Source organism: Chlorocebus sabaeus, chromosome 8 (assembly GCF_047675955.1).
Source record: "Chlorocebus sabaeus isolate Y175 chromosome 8, mChlSab1.0.hap1, whole genome shotgun sequence".
NCBI lineage: Eukaryota > Metazoa > Chordata > Mammalia > Primates > Cercopithecidae > Chlorocebus > Chlorocebus sabaeus.
Window position 1 is genome coordinate 27649555 of NC_132911.1, and position 18686 is coordinate 27668240.

The 18686-nt window shown below is 44.4% G+C and overlaps 1 protein-coding gene across 1 annotated transcript in view; it reads right to left on the reverse strand.

Annotated features, from left to right (window-relative positions):
- The window catches only part of NUGGC (nuclear GTPase, germinal center associated), a 59794-nt gene that overhangs the window by 29249 nt on the left and 11859 nt on the right, over positions 1–18686 (reverse strand). The window contains exons 3-10 of the mRNA XM_073018017.1: positions 16411–16515; positions 15701–15809; positions 14318–14540; positions 13606–13836; positions 10929–11138; positions 6811–6986; positions 4620–4638; positions 2733–2822 (exon numbers count right to left, since the gene is read on the reverse strand). Coding sequence (XP_072874118.1) covers positions 2733–2822; positions 4620–4638; positions 6811–6986; positions 10929–11138; positions 13606–13836; positions 14318–14540; positions 15701–15809; positions 16411–16515 — 1163 coding nt within the window. The remainder of the gene's footprint in view (positions 1–2732; positions 2823–4619; positions 4639–6810; positions 6987–10928; positions 11139–13605; positions 13837–14317; positions 14541–15700; positions 15810–16410; positions 16516–18686) is intronic.

Genomic DNA, 18686 nt, shown 5'->3' on the forward strand with positions numbered 1-18686 from the left:
GCACTCCAGCTTGGGCAATGGGAACAAAATAAAAAAACAAAACAAACAAAAAAACTGGGTCAAGGCAAAATTTAAGGGGAGGTCAAGTGACCCGTAACATACCAGGTAATAAGAAAAGATGTGGAGCTGAAAAGTTGCATTACTATAGGATGGGGCCCAAATCACACATCTTGGAAGGATCTATGTGCCTGTGTCTCAGTCTTGAATCTCAAACTAATAACCCAAATCCATAACTACATTGTGATCCCCAATCTTCAACCACATAATTTCAGCTGACATGTGACCACAGCTTATCAATACTAAGAGGCACATCGTTTCCCGTTTAATATTTTTGAAATTGAGATGCATGTTGCAACTGCCGTAGGGCAGGTGGCAGTCACAAGGTGGTTGTCACTGCCTGGGTGTTACGGGTTGAAATATATTCCCCTCCAAAATTCACATGTTGAGGTCCTAGTCTCCACTACCTAAAAATGTGACCTTATATGGAAATTGGGTCATTGAGGATAAAATGTATTAAGATGAAGTCATACTGGAGTAGGGTGGACCCCTAATCCAATGACTGGTGTATTTTAAAAAAGAGGAAATTTGGATAAAGAGACACACACATAAGAAGAATGGCACATGAAGACTGGAGTTGTGCTGCCACAAGCCAGGAATTACCAGAAGCAGAGAGAGAACTGGACCAGATCCTTCCCACAGCTTCAGAGGGAACATGGTGCTGCTAACACCTTGATTTTGGACTTCCAGCCTCCAGAACTGGGAGAGAATAATGTTCTGTTGTTCCAAGCCACCTAGCTGTGGTGCTTAGGAGGTTCATACACCGCACATGGCAAACTTGGTCACAGCTGTTCACATTGCCCTTCCTTCTAATGAGTTGTGTGCATTACTTAACTGCCATTTAATATGCCTTTTAAAAGATTATGTTATGATTCAGCATTGAAAGGTCAGCATTTTCCAGGCCTTTACATCAAAAGGCCTGGAAATGGAAACGTGGGGCATATATTTGATGTTAGTGGAAAAAATGCTCCTGGTTGGTGGAGTAGACAGTAATTCCAGATTTTCTTGCAAAGCAACACTTAAGTGCTTCATGGGACCTAGGAAAGGGAGACATCCACATGTAGATGAAGGTGGGTTGTGTTTTGATACTGAGGTATGTGCAAAGTGACTGCCTATCTCAAATGCATCCAAAAAAAAAAAAAAGTGACAGAAACTCAAGGAATGCCTTATAAAGAACTTCCGTCTCATGTTTCCTGTGATTAAAACTAAGTTTGCTCCAAGGCCAGCCACTGTGGCTCACACCTGTAATCCCAGTGCTTTGGGAGGCCCAAGCAGAACTGTTTGAGCCCAGGAATTAGAGACCAGCCTGGGCAACATACCCTGTCCCTACAAAAAATTTAAAAATTAGCTGGATGTGGTGGTGCATACTGGTATACCGCTAGTCCTAACCCCTTGGGAGGCTGGTGGGGGTTGGGGGGAGTGGAGGGCAGGCAGAAGGATAGCTTGAGCCCAGGAATTCAAGGTTGCAGTGAGCTATGATTGCGCCACTATACTCCAGCCTGGGTGACAGAGTGAGAACCATCTGGGAAAAAAAAAAAAAAAAAAAACAAGTTCCAAACGATGGCATGTAGCACAAGTCAAGGTTTCACAATATTTCAAACTGAAATAAAGTGGTTGGAGAATGAAGGTATCACCTTGCCATCAGAGGTATGTGCTGGAGGCCTCAGAAGAACTTGCACCATAGCAGGGACAGCTATAGTCACCCTGCAAGCTGATGTACTGCCGCCCAGGCCCTAACTTATACAAACCAATTTGGCATGTTTACTGGCATAGTTGTAAATTGTGTATTGAAGTATTCCATGTTTCCGTTTCCAGGGATAATATGATCAGGCACTCATACAACGCATATTTCTTTAATACCAACAAGAACAATTCAGGAGACCACGACCAGCTTTACTAAGTTTTGCCTCATTAAAACTGGCATTCAAGAATTGCCTGGTACAATATTCTGGCTTAAGCATGAGGCCTAATGATACTGCGCTAGAAACAAAAGCTTTGAAATTTTCAGTTCCATGTTGTACAGCAAATGTTTTCCGTATCAATATCATTGAAGACAAAATACAGAAAGAAATTGAATATAGAGCTGGACATCGGCCAGATGTTTTTACTACTGAATCCAATACCGAAGATTTTGTTTCAGCCAAACATATCATCTGTCACATTGTACTTACTCTGATATATCCCTTATGTGATTTTGTTTATATTTTATCTTAAACTTGGTTTTAGTTTTATAGTTGTATAAGACTGTTATAGGCCGGACGTGGTGGCTCATGCCTGTAATTCCAGCACTTTGGGAGGCCGAGGCAGGCAGATCACCTGAGGTCAGGAGTTCGAGACCAGCCTGGCCAACATGGTGAAACCCCATCTCTACTAAAACTACAAAAATTAGCCAGACATGGTGGTGCATGCCTATAGTCCCAGCTACTTGAGAGGCTGAGGTGGGAGGATCTCTTGCACCTGGGAGGCAGAGGTTGCAGCGAGCCGAGATCACACCGCTGCACTCCAGCCTGGCCAACAGAGTGAGACCCTGTCTCAAAAACAAAACAAACCAAACGAACAAACTGTCTATTCCAAAGCTTTTGCCCTTGCAACTACACAATACCAGGTATACATTTGTATCTCAAAATCTAGTCGCTGGGATACAGAAAAACACATAGGGAAACCTGTTAACTCACCTTCAGTTTTTCCTTGAGAATTCTAGTCCTTTGTAGTTTTATCATTTCATTTCTTTCTAAAACAGCCTCTCGCTGACTCTGAATAGCTTGCTAGGTTGTGAAAGGAAACAGAAACATGCAGAGAGCAGTGTTATCAACAGTAATGAGGTGGCAAGATGCACGTTTTTTTGGCAGATCTTCATTTGGTCCAGACAGTCAAATGTGCATGCACTGTATTAGAATTAAACACAGTTGCCGGGCATGTTGGCTCATGCCTGTAATCCCAGCACTTCGGGAGGCCAAGGTAGGTGGATCACAAGGTCAGGAGATCGAGACTATCCTGGCTAATCCAGTGAAACCCCATCTCTACTAAGAATACAAAAAATTAGCCAGGTGTGGAGACACATGCCTGTAGTCCCAGCTACTCAGGAGGCTGAGGCAGGAGAATCGCTTGAACCCAGGAGGCAGAGGTTGCAGTGAGTCGAGATTACATCACTGCACTACAGCCTGGGCGACAGAGTGAGACTCCGTTTCAAAAGAAAAAAAAACATAGTTGACCCTTGGACAACATGGGTTCGAACTGCATGGGTCCATTTATATGTGGATTCTTTTTCAATAATTGAAAAACATTTTGAAGATTTGCGACAATCTGAAAAAACAGACAAACCCTGTAGCCTAGAAATAACAAAAAGTTAAGACAAAGGTATGTCATGAATGTATAAAATAGATGTAGATCCCAGTTTATATTTGATCATGTACTACCATGAAATGCACGATTCTATTGTGAAAAGTTAAAATTTATCAAAACTTCTATAAACACCTATAGACTATACATGGTACCATTTGCAGTCAAGAGAAATGTAAACAAGCATTAAGATGCAGTATTAAATCATAACTGCATAAAATTAACTGTAGTACACACTATACTACTGTAATAATTTCAGAGCCACCTCCTGTTGCTGTTGTTGTAGCTCAAGTGTTGCAAATATCCACTTAAAATGCCAAACACCACGTGATGCTAATCATCTCCACGAAAGCAGTTCATCGCTCCAGTAAATTGCATATGGCAATAAAAAGTGATCTCTTGAAGTTCTCATGTATTTTGCAGCCTGTTTAGTGCAATACCCTAAATCTTGAATAACACCATGGGACCCATCTGAAGTCCAATGATCCTGGAGCGGCTCCCAAGTAGCAGAGAAAAGTCATGACATTGCAAGAAAAAGTTGAATCGCTTCGTATGTGCCGTAGATTGAGGTCTGCAGCTGCTGTTTCCTGTCATTTAAGATGTACAATTCATCTTGTAAACAGACGAAGTAAACTTACTCTATTGATAAATACAGTGCCGTATTGTAAATGTATTTTCTCTTCCTTATGATTTTCTTTCTTTTTTTTCTTTTTTTTTTTTTTTGAGACAGAGTCTCGCTGTTGCCCAGGTTGGAGTGAAATGGCGCCATCTCAGCTCACTGCAACCTCCACCTCCCAGGTTCAAGTGATTGTCCTGCCTCAGCCTACTGAGCAGCTGGGATTACAGGTGCGCACCACCACGCCCAGCTAATTTTTGTGTTTTTAGTAGAGACGGGTTTTACCATGTTGGTCAGGCTGGTCTTGAACTCCTGACCTCGTGATCTGCCCACCTCGGCCTTCCAAAGGGCTGGGATTACAGGCATAAGCCACCACTCCCGGCCATGATTTTCTTAATGATGTTTTCTTTTCTCTAGCTTACTTTGTTGTAAGAATACAGAACATAATACATATACAAAATACGTATTAACTGATTATTTATGCTATCGGTAAGACTTCCAATCAACTGTAGCTATTAGTAGTTAAGTTTCTGGGGAAGCAAAAATTATGTGTGGATTTTCGACTGAGCAGGGGTAATAAAAATATAAAAAACTAGTTCATACTTACATTTCCCGCCTTTCTTTCTCTGAAATGAAATTAGGAAAATGTAACAATTACTTAACTTTTATGATATGTCACTGCAGTCTTTGACTTTCCCTAAAATCAGCACATACTGCTCTGTGTCGCACCTTTTCATAAGCTCTTTCTTTGACCCGATGCTCTCTCTTCTGACCCACCTCCAGTGTCCACTTGAAAAAAGTGCCTTCATTTCTCAATGGCCAGCCAGCATTTTGTCAGCTGTGAACATTTTCTGTGACCTCACTCCCTGTCCCACTCAAAAATGCAGCCCTCTCACCCTGGGTTCCCATAGCACCTGGCTTGTCCCTTCATGTATAACCTTTAACCCTCTTTTAGATGGTGAGCTCAAAGACTGGGCAATGTGCCCCTGAATCCACAGCCCCTACCCGTGTTAAATAAATGCTTATTATTAATAAATTAGATTTTTATAATAATTATTATTATTATTATTTTGAGACAAAGTCTTGCTCTGTTGCCCAGGCTGGAGTGCAGTGGTACGATCTCAGCTCACTGCAACCTCCGCATCCCAGGTCCAAGCGATTCCCCTGCCTCAGCCTCCTAAGTAGCTGGGACTATAGGCACACACCACCACGCCCGGCTAATTTATTTTGTATTTTTCAGTAGAGACGGGGTTTCACCATGTTGGCCAGGATGGTCTTGATCTCCTGACCTTGTGATCTGCCCACCTCAGCCTCCCAAAGTGCTGGGATTACAGGTGTGAGCCACCACACCCAGCCTAATTGTGTTAATTTTAATGTTGGCATTGGAAAGGGAGGGCTGGAGATATTCCCTGCTGGGGTGAGATGAGGAGAAATGCAGGAGAAAAAAATGAAGCTGCAATTCCAACCCAGACTATGACAGCAAGTGAATTCCTGAAGACGGCAGTCAGACCTAAGCTTCAGTGAGCATGGAGGAAATGGTGGAGGGGTGGTAAAGGAGCTCCTGTTGGAGGTGAGACGCATCCGTGACATTACATCCCATGAGCACACACCCCATGGATACAGGAAACCCCAGTTTATGCCCGCTGATCCCCTCTAAGGACTAATCAATCACATCCCCTCTCACTCTCAAAATTGTCCCAATATAGAAGGTTAGTTATAGTCTTCCTAGCTATAGCGACAGCAGAGCTCTCCATGGAAATCAACATCTATTAAGCCCACAAATGCTTACCTTTTATTTGTTAGAATACAGCTCTTAGAGAATGCATCTACCTTCGCCTAAAGTTCTAAAACTTTTGAGGACTTGTTCCAAGTGAGTTAAAAAGCTCAGGAGTCTCTGGGTGGGGATGCTGGGCTTAATACCTAGGTGATGGGTTGATCTGTGCAGCAAACCACCATGGCACACATTTACCTATGTAACAAACCTGTGGATCCTGCACATGTGCCCTGGAACTTAAAATAAAAATAAAAATAATTTTTAATGATTTTTAAAAAGCTCAGGAGTACAAAAACCTGAAACATCAAAGCTGTACCCTGGGCTGGGTGCGGTAGCTCACTCCTGTAATCCCAGCACTTTGGGAGGCCAAGGCGGGCAGATCACCTGAGGTCTGGAGTTCAAGACCACCCCGGCCAACATGGTGAAACCCTATCGCTACTAAAAATACAAAAATTAGCCAGGTATACCGGCCAGCATCTGTAATCCCAGCTATTCGGGAGGCTGAGGCAGGAGAATCGCTTGAACCCGGGAAATAGAGGTTGCAGTGAGCTGAGATCGTGCCACTGTACTCTAGCCTGGGCAGCACAGCAAGACTCCGTCTCAAAAAAAGAAAAAAGAAGAAAGAAAAAAAAGCTGTACCCTGCCAGGTAGGATTACGGGGCTGTACCTCCTAGTTACAGGGGTATCTACACTTTCTACATCTGTGGAGCAGGTGGGATCATCAAATCGCACAGTGCAGGAGGTACCATCTGCATCTGGTACATGTGAGTAGCACCCCCAGAGCTGTGTAGGGGACACCAGCTTGGCACTAAGCAGCTACCCTGGAAAGTTCAGATTCCCGAGACAACCCAACCAAGGGTCCTGATGTCCCAGGAAGTCACCCAGTCTTTTGTTTCCTCCCCAACAGTCACTTCCTGAAGCCCTGTAACCACGTTACACAGTCAAGCTCCGTGCTACTGTAGTCGGGACCCACAGAGGAAAGCCCCTGACTGAAGCCCACATCCCCATGAACCCAGAACAATACCGTAGGTATTCTGGCAAGTGGAGTTTGTCCGTCTTGGTGACCACAAGGGCCACGTCCCTACAGAAGCCCCGCTGGCAGGCTTTGATGCTCTCATTCAGAAGGTCTTCGTGGGCTCGTCCCCCAGAAACTCGCTCTATGTCGCTGATCACCCAGATCACTGAGCACTTGTCAATGGTCTGCAAAACATGACCACAGCATGTGTCAGCACAGGAATGGAGTCACAGTTCCTGAGGACCGATTCCCTAATGTATCCCTTAAGCCTCTCCCTCGAGTCCCACCCCTCACCGCTCCCCACCACACTCTGTGCACTAGCTGGACTGAGCTACGTGCCATTTCTCATATGTGCCTTGTTCTGTTAATTACCTGGCCACAGTCTCTGCCTAGCCCCCACCTGTCCCTCAAGACTGTGAAGGACCCCTCAAGCATGGGCTGGTCTCTGCATCCTGTAACAACTGGACTTACCTCCCGCATCGCCTCTGAGACACAGTGACTGCACCAGGTCTGCTCTCTGCCTCCTGATGGGAAGTGACTATCTGCACCTTTCCTCTTGGGATCCACCTCACCTCAAGCCCACTGGTGCTTAGCACACAGGAGAGGCTTCATAGTAGTTTGTGCCATTAGAGATTGACAGAATTCCCTAAATCAGTCCTCCAGTCCCAGTCTCAGATCCATCACTGGCTTGCTTTATCTCAGTTGTCCCCTGGGGAAAATTCTTGTTTTTCCAGCGCTAAGTTTGGTGGCGCACATACCCCCAAGCAGTCACCTGACGGCATCATTTTGATGTTTGACTGCCCCTGCATGTTTAGTACAATGCCACCAGATGGCAGCAGGGAGCCAGAAACCATATGACAAGTTGCAAAGGCCAATGAACATGAAATAACAACATATTAATGACATAAATGTTGCTTTATTAAATATGCAACTTTCACGTGATAATCATGCATAGCCTTGTGACATTTCTCTAATTGTATTGTTACTCTTGTCTTACCTCTACATAAATGAAAATCTGGTTCAACTCAGGGATTGAGTTCATTTGTGGTTCCTCAGTGCTTTGCATACGAAGGGGTGACAAGTTTGCCACTTGATAATTAAATCATCATTTTGCTTTATACCAGTAGTATTTAACTAGTAGAGTTTTTGTGCCCCAGAAGATATAAACAGTCTCCAACTTGTGATGATTCAGAGTACAATTTTTCTTTTCAACTTTACAATGGGTTTACTGAACGATTGGTAAGTCCAGGACAATCGGGACTAATGATGGTTATGATTCCAGCTTACAGTGGGCTTATCAGGATGCAACTCTATGGTACGTCAAGGAGTATCTGTATTTGGCAATGTCTGGAGATATTTTTAATAGTGACAACTTGGGGGGTACTTGCACGTAAAGGCCAAGGATGCTGCTAAACATTCTTCAATGCCCAGGACAGTCCCACCCCTGCCCCCATCCCACAGAGAATTATCTGGCAGCCCAAAATGTCAAGAGGTTGAGAAACCTTGATCCAGGGCAGTGGGTTTCAGCTTGCTTTTAGCAGGGGAGACTTTTTCAAATGAAATCTTAGTTAGAATTCCAACATATACACTTGATTTTTAAAAAGCAGAACTGCTGTGGTTGAATTGGGAGTGGAGGACCCAGAATCACCATCTGCACAATACCCTCTACCCTCTGTCCATGAACCTTTTGGCTCCATAAATTATTGCTTAAAAAGCATCAGTTTCTCGAGTGAGACAAACCTCTTGGATTATAGGGAAGTAAATGAGGCCCAAGTGGTAAAGAGACTCGTATAGGGCCACACGACGATGGATCCTGTCTCTCCTTTATACGTGAATGGACTTTGACTTAGGCAAGAAAATAAAAACCATTACAGTCCTTCCGCTTCCCAAACTATAATCAACTTAGAAAAGCTTTGGGCTCTGGGCCAGATGTGATGCTCACATCTGTAATCCCAACACTTCAGGAGGCTAAAGCAGGCAGATCACTTGAGCTCAGGAGTTCAAGGCCAACCTGGGCAATATGGTAAAATCTCATCTCTACCAAAAAAAAAAAAAAAAAAAATTAGCCAAGTGTGGTAGTGTGCACCTGTAGCCCAGATCCTCGGGAGGCTGGGACAGCAGGATTGCTCAAGCCCAGGAAGTCGAGGTGGCAGCGATCCATGATTGTGCCACTGCACTTCAGTCTGGGCAACAGAGCAAGATGCTGTCGCAAACAAAACAAAACAAAACAAAACAAAAGTAGAAGCAGGTTCCAGCTCTGTAGTGTCAACAGTGGGCAGAAAACGGTCCAGCCAGTGGAAGGCCTTAAGGATGCCAGGCTGGGTGCTCCTCAAGGGCAGGGCCCCCATCACCTTCATATTCCCCTTGGTCCCGGTAAGCCACAGGTGCTTAGTGTTCACTAACATGAGAAAAGGACAGCAACCATAAAGGGTGCAGTGGTTAAATTTCAGACCCCACACAAAGCTCCCCACTGCCAGGGTTTGGTAAAGTTAGTGTCGCAGAAGATACAAAAAAGTGTTTCTATAAAACCAGAACTGCCAGACTTAGGAGTAGATGAGATGGCATTCCACCACCGCCACCTGCATCTCCCCAGGTCCCCGCGATGAGAATGGGACTCAGAGGGCTTCAGAGACATGCCTCAAGTCACATGACTTCTAAGTGGCAGATCAGATTCAGGGACATCTGAATTCATAACGGGTTTTAGGGAAGGCAAAGCTGGCAGCCTGACAGACATAGGGAGGGCGACTATCTTGTTCTCCCTGCAAAGAGTGGGGTCTTGAGTAACTTCTTGTGAGAGGTCAAAAAAAACCCACAAGACTGCAGGGGAGCCAGGCCAGGCAGAGCACGCTGGGAACCATCCCTCGCTTCAGCCTGACCTCTTCAGAGCACATTTTCTGAGCCAGAGCTGCCGGCTTTGATAAGCTGCCCAGTGTATCTGAACTGGCTGCAGTCGAGGCTCCGTCCAGGGAGAGGCCCTGGCAGTCTTCCTGGGCTGTTGCTCTCTTGGCCAGGCCTGGAACTAGCCAAGGTTCGCGATTTCCACCCCAGGACCCGAGGTCTTACAGAAACTAAGGCTCACAAGGCCAGGCCTGAGCCACCGACCAAGGGGAAGGACACAGGGACTGCCTTCCTCCTGCAGGAGGTGGATAATGTACAGAGTGCCCTGGGGGAGGTGGGGTAGACAGAGCCCCAGCAGGGAAGTTAAGAAACCTGCTCTCCAGTTCAAGGCTGTGTGGTCCTGGGCAAGTGACTTCCCCTCTCTGAGCCTTTATGTCTTCATCTGTACAATCAGGGCAGAGGCTAGAGCTTGCTCTAGATTGTGACTGGAAGCCGTGGTCAGCAAGCTCCCCTGGCACACAGTCATTCATCTAAACAAACCTGTGGAGTTTAAAGAACTGAATTCTTCAGCAGCTGCTGTGCTGCTCACAACTCACTGATGCTGGTCCTCGCTCCCAGTCCCCTTCCAGCTCCTGGGCTTCTGTGTTCCTCCCACCCTCTGCTCCAGAGTGCCTCTGTTACCGTGCCCTTTCTCAATCACATGTCCCAGTCCCTCTCTTCCTGCAAGTTTTCCCAGGAAGCCAAACTCTGGAGCAGTAGTACTAAAGACCTGGAACTTCTCCAGGCATGTTTTCCATAGTCTCCCTCCTCCACCGACCCCATGCTCCTTCTCCCATTCACCCAGGAAGACTCACCCTGCCCCGGCCACACCAGCTTCCTCAGCCCTCCAGCTTTGTGCTGATGCTGCTTACAGTCAACACAGTTGCAGTCTCTTGGGTTCTGGGTGACTGGCTGCAGCTTCTCTGCTTTGTCCCTAACACTTGGCCTCCCAGTTCCATTCTGTCCTTGGTCACTCTGATTCCTCTTAAGCCACTCTATTGCTGATCTTTCTCATACATCACACACACTTGTCCCGGCTCCAACAGTCACGTCCTATAATTCCTCCCTCCCTACTTTCTCTGACCACCATATCCTGCCAGGGCCCTGAGACTTAGAACATAGAAATTAGAAGAATTTAATTCCAATGAGCTCATAAAATCCCTGAAGTTGAAAGCAGAGCATTCTTTGTTGCTTGAGAAAGGGCAGAGGAGTTGAGGGAAGAGAGAACTAAGCCTATGAAAGACAGTCACCTTTTTCCACATCTCGTCCCTCTTGCTGTTGAAGTCGCCTGTGCCTGGGATGTCCACCAGCACGACCCCTTCTGGGATCAGGTCGGATTTGGGAAGAGTCACTTCTACATGTTTGATCAAGGGCCAGATGTGCATCTCAGCGGCCTCTCCATCCCAGTCTCTCCTCTGTGTGCGGATGTAGGGGTCCAGCTTGATGGACAGCTCTTCTGCCTGAAGAAGAAGGACAGAATCATGCACGCCAGCCATGTTCCCAGCTCTCTTCATCCTGGTTGGCTGTGATGCAGGTTCATGGTAAGTATGCTTAGTAAGGGTAAGAAGTGCATCCGACAGAAGGTCTGAAATCAGGTCTGTAGGACCTAGAACCTGAGAGCCAGGAAGGACCCTGGAGATGAGGAAGTTCAAGCTCCTTACCTTACAGATGAAAAAAAAAAAAAAAAAAAACAAAGTCAGCTAAAATGGGATGTTAGGGAAGTTATAGCATTGCTGAATAATAGGTTTATCTTCTAAACTGCATTCAATTCTGAAATTAAGGTAATATGTAATTAACATTTTCATTATCAGAAAGCTAGCAATGACTATAGAAAATTAACAGTGATATGGTAACCATATTTTCCAAATTGAAAATTGATCTGAAAATGGATCTTAAAAAGAGTTTTTAAAATTTATCTTCTGATTACAAAAAATACCTTGATATGTAGGCATTTCTAGGATATTTTAATGATGGTGGGTGAGAGAGGAAATAGTTCTTAAACCACAGTTTCTGCTTAAACATGTCTTGGGACAATGACACATCCATGCCAGCAACGATGACAGTAAATCTCAACTGGGGTACTTCAGAAGACAGAGGATTTGGGATGTATGGTGGTCATTGTTAAATAAATTTCTATAGAATAGTCCTGAAAGAAAGATGAGAATGTCAACTCTTAAGAGAGTTTACATTAAATCGCTGGATTTGTTGCAGTCTGGGTAAGGAGTAAGAGATTTCATCAATTTCAACCAAATGATAAACAGCGAAAGAGGAGATAATAAAAGCTCTTTAAGATATTGTGATTTTCAAATAGAGCAGATACCGTAAGAGAGAAGTCCAGGAAAAGGCATGGGCTTGAAAAGTCTCTTTCTACTAGAGGGCTAAGCCCAATAAACTGGTTCTGGGCAAACATCATTATAGAAGGCAAACTCGGATTCTAGGATCTCCAGTGGAAAGCCTGGATTTGTAAGCTCACTCACTGAGATGGTAATTCTGTTCACCTTGTTTCCGTGGGTAAATGTATGATGCTGGGAAGGAGTATTTCTAAACAGAGAGTTGGCAAAGACATTGATATCCTTGTGTAAGCTGTGTGTATTCAGATAAAGTCACTAGTTTTGTAATCATTGTGTTTCTCAGACATGCTCAGTCTATGTTTTAGATATTAGAAGTATAATCATTTTAATAGTAATATTCATCTTAAAACTATAAGAAATGGGCACTGTGTCTGATTTTCCAGATATACAAGAGATAGCAAAGTGCTTTGAAAAGGTTTCATTCATTTGATTTTTAAGTGTGCCTAGTCAAGTATTTAAACATTTTAAGAGACTCAAATATACTGAACTTTAACCGTATGCAAAAAGCCTAAGGAAATGTGATTAATTATGTAAGTATCATGGAATATTTAAGGAAGGTTTGCTTTGTTAATCAGGAGATAATTGAACATTAAACTTTAGGATGCGTATAAAAATTGTACCCATTTTACCAACAGTCACTAGATTTATAAATAGAATAGCAATATTTTAAAGGTGTATTTAAAGGTGAAAGATACAAGAAAAACTACGTTTTTAAATGTATAGCTTTCCTAAATTGAATGTTGATTCCATAAATATTTTGTTTTAATTCAGAAATTGAATTTTAACTTAAAATAAACATTGTTTATAAAAGCAAGAATACTACTAGTTGCCTATCCAATGTCCATCCTGTTACTCCTTTAAGCCAGCAGAATCCTGATTTTCTGTCTGATTGGAAAGGCAGTGGAGTGAGACTGGTCTAAGCAAATCATGACAAGTCTGCTTTTCACTTTTTCTGGACCCCCTTTCAGCCAAGAAGGGCCATGTGGCTCAGTTCTGAACTCTGAAATCTACACAGAAATTTGTCAGAGGTATTTCTGGGAAAGCTTTTACTTTCTCATGAAAGGGGAGATGTGGCTGATGCCAACTTTTTCTCCACTTCTTCCTTCCAGGAGGCTAGCATGAAGTCTAGCACCTCGGGAGCCATCTCATGACAATGGGGTCGACAGAAGGCCAAGGGAAACAGAGATGCTGATCTTGACATTGCTGAGCCACTAAACCAACCCCACCCCTACTGCCCCCAAACCTCTTACATGAGAAAAAGAATAAATCCCTGTTTGTTTAAGCCACTATAAGTCTTCAAAAATCACTGGCAGCCCAAACTATCCCTTATTATTCTCAAGTAACTGTAAATAGTCTTCTTTTGCACACAAGAGCTCCTCCATTCACATACTAAAAATTCCCATTTGATAGCCATAAATAATGAGGATAACTTGGGCTATGGATACTTCTGATTTGGGTAGCAACTTATTTCTTATTTCACACAAGCACTGTACCACGAGCCCGTCCCCTGAAACAGATTCAACTGTTAGACATCAGACCCAGGATGAAATCTAGAAAAAAACGAACTTGACGCTACCTCTTCCGCCTTGAGGGTGATGACTCTGGAGGTGGGGATCTTCCTTTTGGGCTTCGCCCTCAGTAACTCCTCATAGTTCTTACTTTCTGCCCCATTTCCATAAATCATTTGTAGCTTCCAGGTGGCTTCCTCCACTGCCTCATCCCTGTTCCATGCATCTGCCTCTTCTCTGCCCAGCTCCTCCGTCCTGTGCAGGAGTTTAGTCAGGTTCTTCAGCTCCTCCCTCCACTCCTGCCAAGGCAGAGTAGGGCCAAGCCCCTCTTGACACAGACACAGAGAACACCGACAAACAGAGGCGTCCGCTGCCCCCTGTGAAGGGCCAGGGGGCTGCATATTCAGAATATCTAGGTCATCTATCTGGGGTCTCGAAGAGGGAAATGGCTTGCCCAAAGTCTCATAACAATGCAAGGACCAGGCTAGACACCCCCAGCTCACTCGACTGAACTTTCTCCTGGGATGGGCTCTTTTCATTAAACAAAGGCACGAGCTATATTTGCAAGGAATATAATGTTATCTCTGAGAGATAGTGAGAAGGAAAGAAAGAAAAGGAAGAACAAAAGGAAGGGAAAGAAGAAAGAAAGGAGGGAGAGATGGAGGGAAGAGGAAGGAAGGAAGGAAAAAAAGGAAGGAAGGAAGGAAGGAAGGAAGGAAGGAAGGAAGGAAGGGAGAAAAAGAAGGAAGGAACGGAAAGAGGGAGGAAGGGAACACTTACCTGGTCAGACAGAAGGTGGATTTTGGCCTCATATTGTGCACAGCAGCCGGAGCTCACTTGTACAATGCAGGAAGTACATATGCTTTCTCCAGACACCGGTAGAAACATTGCTTGCTGGATGATGGCATTGATCAGGGAGCTCTTCCCAGCCCCAGTGCTTCCAAATAATCCAATGTAGATTGGGTCCACTGTCGGCTTTTCAATCAAGGTAAGGAGCCTATTTCTGGGTGAATTTTAAAATGTACATTGTCATGATCATCAAAGTTTAGAGTGAAGAGCATTGAAACAGAATGCAAAGGAACTGAATTCTAATCCTGGGCACGTCACTAAAATCTTCTGAGTCTCTGTTCTCTCCTCTGTCAAAGGAGAATATCAATTCTTATTTGCTACACAGAGTTGGCCTGGGGATCAAATGAGATTATGCAAAAATATTTGGTAATGATAATTCCACGCAATCCCTATAATGTCTACATAGAAGTGAGGCATGTTTATTTGTATTCACTGGAAATCACATATTCTTTTTTTGTTTGTTTAGGTGTCTGAGACAGGGTCTCGCTTTGTCACCTAGGCTGGAGTGCAGTGATGCAATCATGGCTCACTGCAGCCTCAATCTCCTAGGCTCAAGAAACTCTCTCGCCTCAGCCTCTGAAGTAGCCGGAACTACAGGCGTGCCCCATGACACCTGACTAATTTTTTTGTATTTTGTGTAGAGACAGGGTTTTACCATATTGTTCAGGCTGGTCTCAAGTGGTCCACCTGCCTCAGCCTCCCAAAGTGCTGAGATTACAGGTGTCAGCCACTGTACCTGGACAGAAATTGCATATTCTTGACCCTAGAAATACAGTGTATACAGAGGTGAAGTATTAATAGTGTTAGGAGCAACACAGAGTCTTACTGAACAGGAGAAGTTACAGCCTCGGCACTACTCAAGTCCTTCAAGTCAGCAGAGTACAAATAGTTGGGAACATGAGCTCAGAGTCACATAGCCTGGGGTGAATTCTGGACCCTCTCACTGACCACTGGTGTGACTTTGTTCAAGTCTGGGCCTCTCTGAGCCTCGCTTTCAGTAAAATGGAAGTAATCATAATAGTTCCTACTTTATAGGAGTGTTGGATGGATTAAATTATATTTCATATATATATACACACACATACATATATATATACACACACACACACACACACACACACATATAAAGCACTTAGCAGATTACCTAACAGTGACAGCTCAATGAATGGCAACTATCCCGCAGTGACAGAAATTTGTATCCTTCTTTCTTAGTTTCTAATTAAATAGTCCCTTTCCTTGTTGGGGGAAAGCACCTATAATAGCCTAAGGAAAGACACTGACACAAGATTTCAGGGTTGCAGATTTCAGACTCACATGAGATATTTGACTCCATTAGGGATGCTATCGTCCAGGAAGACAGACTGAATAAGTTTCTGATAAGTGTTGCTCAAAACTCTTCTGGTCCGTGATTCCAATTTTTCGTCTGGAATTAACAGAGAGAGGTCACCTGTAGGTACCTGGCAGGGATAAAGTACTAGGTCTCCAAAGGAGGTGTCTGCTGAACATCGCAGAGAAGGAAAAAAAAAATGAAATGAAAAGCCGATTAAACAAGATAGCAGGTTATCTCACACTAGGGATGGTGGCTCACTGGAGATAGCGATCATTGGTTCTGAAAATCTCCAAAGAGCCAGGCTGCTCTGAAACTCTGGTAACAGAAGTTATGGTATGCTTTGCCATGGGCTTCAGCCCATTCTAGATTCTTCCCTCCTGTGGTCATAAAAAGAAAAAAAAAGTGCAAGGACACCATGTTGACACCCACTGAAGCACCAACCTAATCATCTTCACAGGCTTTGTTCTAAGCAGGAAGAAGTTATTTTGATAACAACCCTCCTGTCCAGAGATGCCTAGAGACAAATTGCCTAACTGCATACTGCTGCAGAAACTTCCAGCCCTCTCTTTCCAAAACAGGTTCATTTCAAGATGTTTCATCCAGCTTCAGAATTTAACTTCCTCTTCCTTTGACCATTTTAACATACTTGGAACAGAACAGAACCACGTTAAAACAACAGTTTCAGGACACTCACATTCCTTAAGAGCGCTCTGCTCCACAGAGGGAAATGCTCGGAAACGCTGGTCTCGATCTGATTTCCTTCTTTTTCTCATTGGTTCTTTATATAAATCATCTTCAACTAGAGATAAACAGAGGATATATAAGATTACAGGTGTTGGGGTATGGTATTCACCTCAGCCTCTAGAGTAGCTGGGACTATAGGCACATACCATTACACCTGGCAAATTTTTGTAGAGACAGTGTTTCACCATGTTGCCCAGGCTGGTCTCGAACTTACCAAAAACACAAAATTTTTTGGATTAGCCAGGTGTGGTGGTGCGCACCTGTAGTCCTAGATACTCAAGAGGCTGAGGTGGGAGGGTCACTTGAGCCCAGGAGTTGTAGGCTGTAGTGGGCTATGATTTTGCCACTGCACTCCAACCTGGGTGACACAGCAAGACCCTGTCTCAAATATATGTGTATATACATATACACATATATATATATATAAAGAGGAACTGCTTCCAGCCCTGTCTGCCCATAAACTCATTTGGGAAAAAACACTGTTGGATCATTCCAGTTTGGTTCCTACTTCCCAGAGTCACAAGACTGTCTGCATTTAGTTCCAAAATGTAGAGTTCAATCTATCTCCCCAGATAAAAAGTTTCTATTTGCAAGTCCTCAGAAGCCAAAGTGGCTAGACATTCTTCACCAAATGCCAAGTTTTAGGAAATCAACCAACTGTGTAGAGAAAAGTTGAAGACAGGGTTAAGTGTGCAGTGAGGAAAGGCCTCTGGGAGGTCTTTTCAGACTAGGAAAGAAATCGGCCTGGTGCAGTGGCTCACGCCTGTAATCCCAGGTCTTTGGGAGGCTGAGGCGGGTGGATCACGAGGTCAGGAGATGGAGACCATCCTGGCTAACAAGGTGAAACCCCATCTCTACTAAAAATACAAAAAATTACCCGGGCATGGTGGCGGGCACCTGTAGTCCCAGCTACTCAGGAGGCTGAGGCAGGAGAATGGCGTGAATCCCGGAGGCGGAGTTTGTGGTGAGCCGAGATCGCGCCACTGCACTCCAGCCTGGGCGACAGAGCAAGACTCCGTCTCAAAAAAAAAAAGAAAAGAAAAGAAAAGAGAAGAAAAAGAAATGAACTAGAAGTAGAATGCAAAGGAAAACAGGGGCCATGTAACCAGGAAAAATCACATCTTCTTGAGCCTCAATTTATTCATCTGGAAAATGAGAGAACTGACAACAACAACAAAAAAATACACATGCATTACAAGAGTTTGGATGGATGCCCTTCAGAGATCCTTAAAAATTTGGGGAATTTTTTTCCCTTCTTCGCTTGAAGACATCAGCAGCTGCTTCCTTATATAAGCAAGAACAGAAATCACCTAGAAGCAGATCTTTGTAGCTCTGTGGAGATTCATTCACTTAAGTGGTTTCCCTTGGTTATGAAGTGAAGGGCTGGTTGGGCCCATAATCCTAAAGAAGGGGTATAACCAAAATGTTGTGTTTTAGATAGATTTTAGAAAACACCCCTTGGTCATGTTTACCTGGCTAGAAAGGGGCAAGAGGTGGATCTTTGGGGTGAAGGTTGTTGAAAATGGTTCTAACCCAGGGCTCCTGGGGCTGGCCCATGCCTTAGAAAATGGCCATGAGGTGAACTGAAAGAGTTGATCCCCAAGAATCACAGGGAGGCCATGAGCCTCCAAAACTGAGTGTGGCATTCTGAGGTCATTCTCTGAAGAACCACAGAGAAGAAATGTCACATGGCACCCGAGAATGGCAGCCCACACAGAAGGCCCAGTCTCTGCCCCTGGGCTCCAGACACGGAACTCCCCGACAATTCAGGCAGCCTTCCCTCTCTGTTCAACCTTGCATCTTCCAGCACAAATGGAAGCCAATGCACACCCCGTAGAATATTCTAGTGCAAGTCATGCTATTTGCCAAGGCCTGAATCTCTGCCACCTCATGCTCCACGCTCACGCCGCAACTGAGAGTTGAGAGAGGTTACACTTCAACCCTTCCATCTCAGACATTCTAACTGATGATTGAGCTCAAATTCAAGAATTCGCCCTGGCTCAGTTTGAGGACTGCCTTAGAACAAAATACCAAGTGGTTGCTGGCTCCGTGGCTGGAGCTGGAGAGGAAGAGGCAAAGAAAGAAGAGTCTGCTGGTCAGGCCCCAGGCCAGTTACCAACTGAAGAACACTTTAATCTGTGCTCCAAAAAGCATCTCAGAACTCCAGGATGTGTCCACGACCTGTCTGCGGAAAGAGTGGAAAGGGATGTAGACTTTGTAACTCAG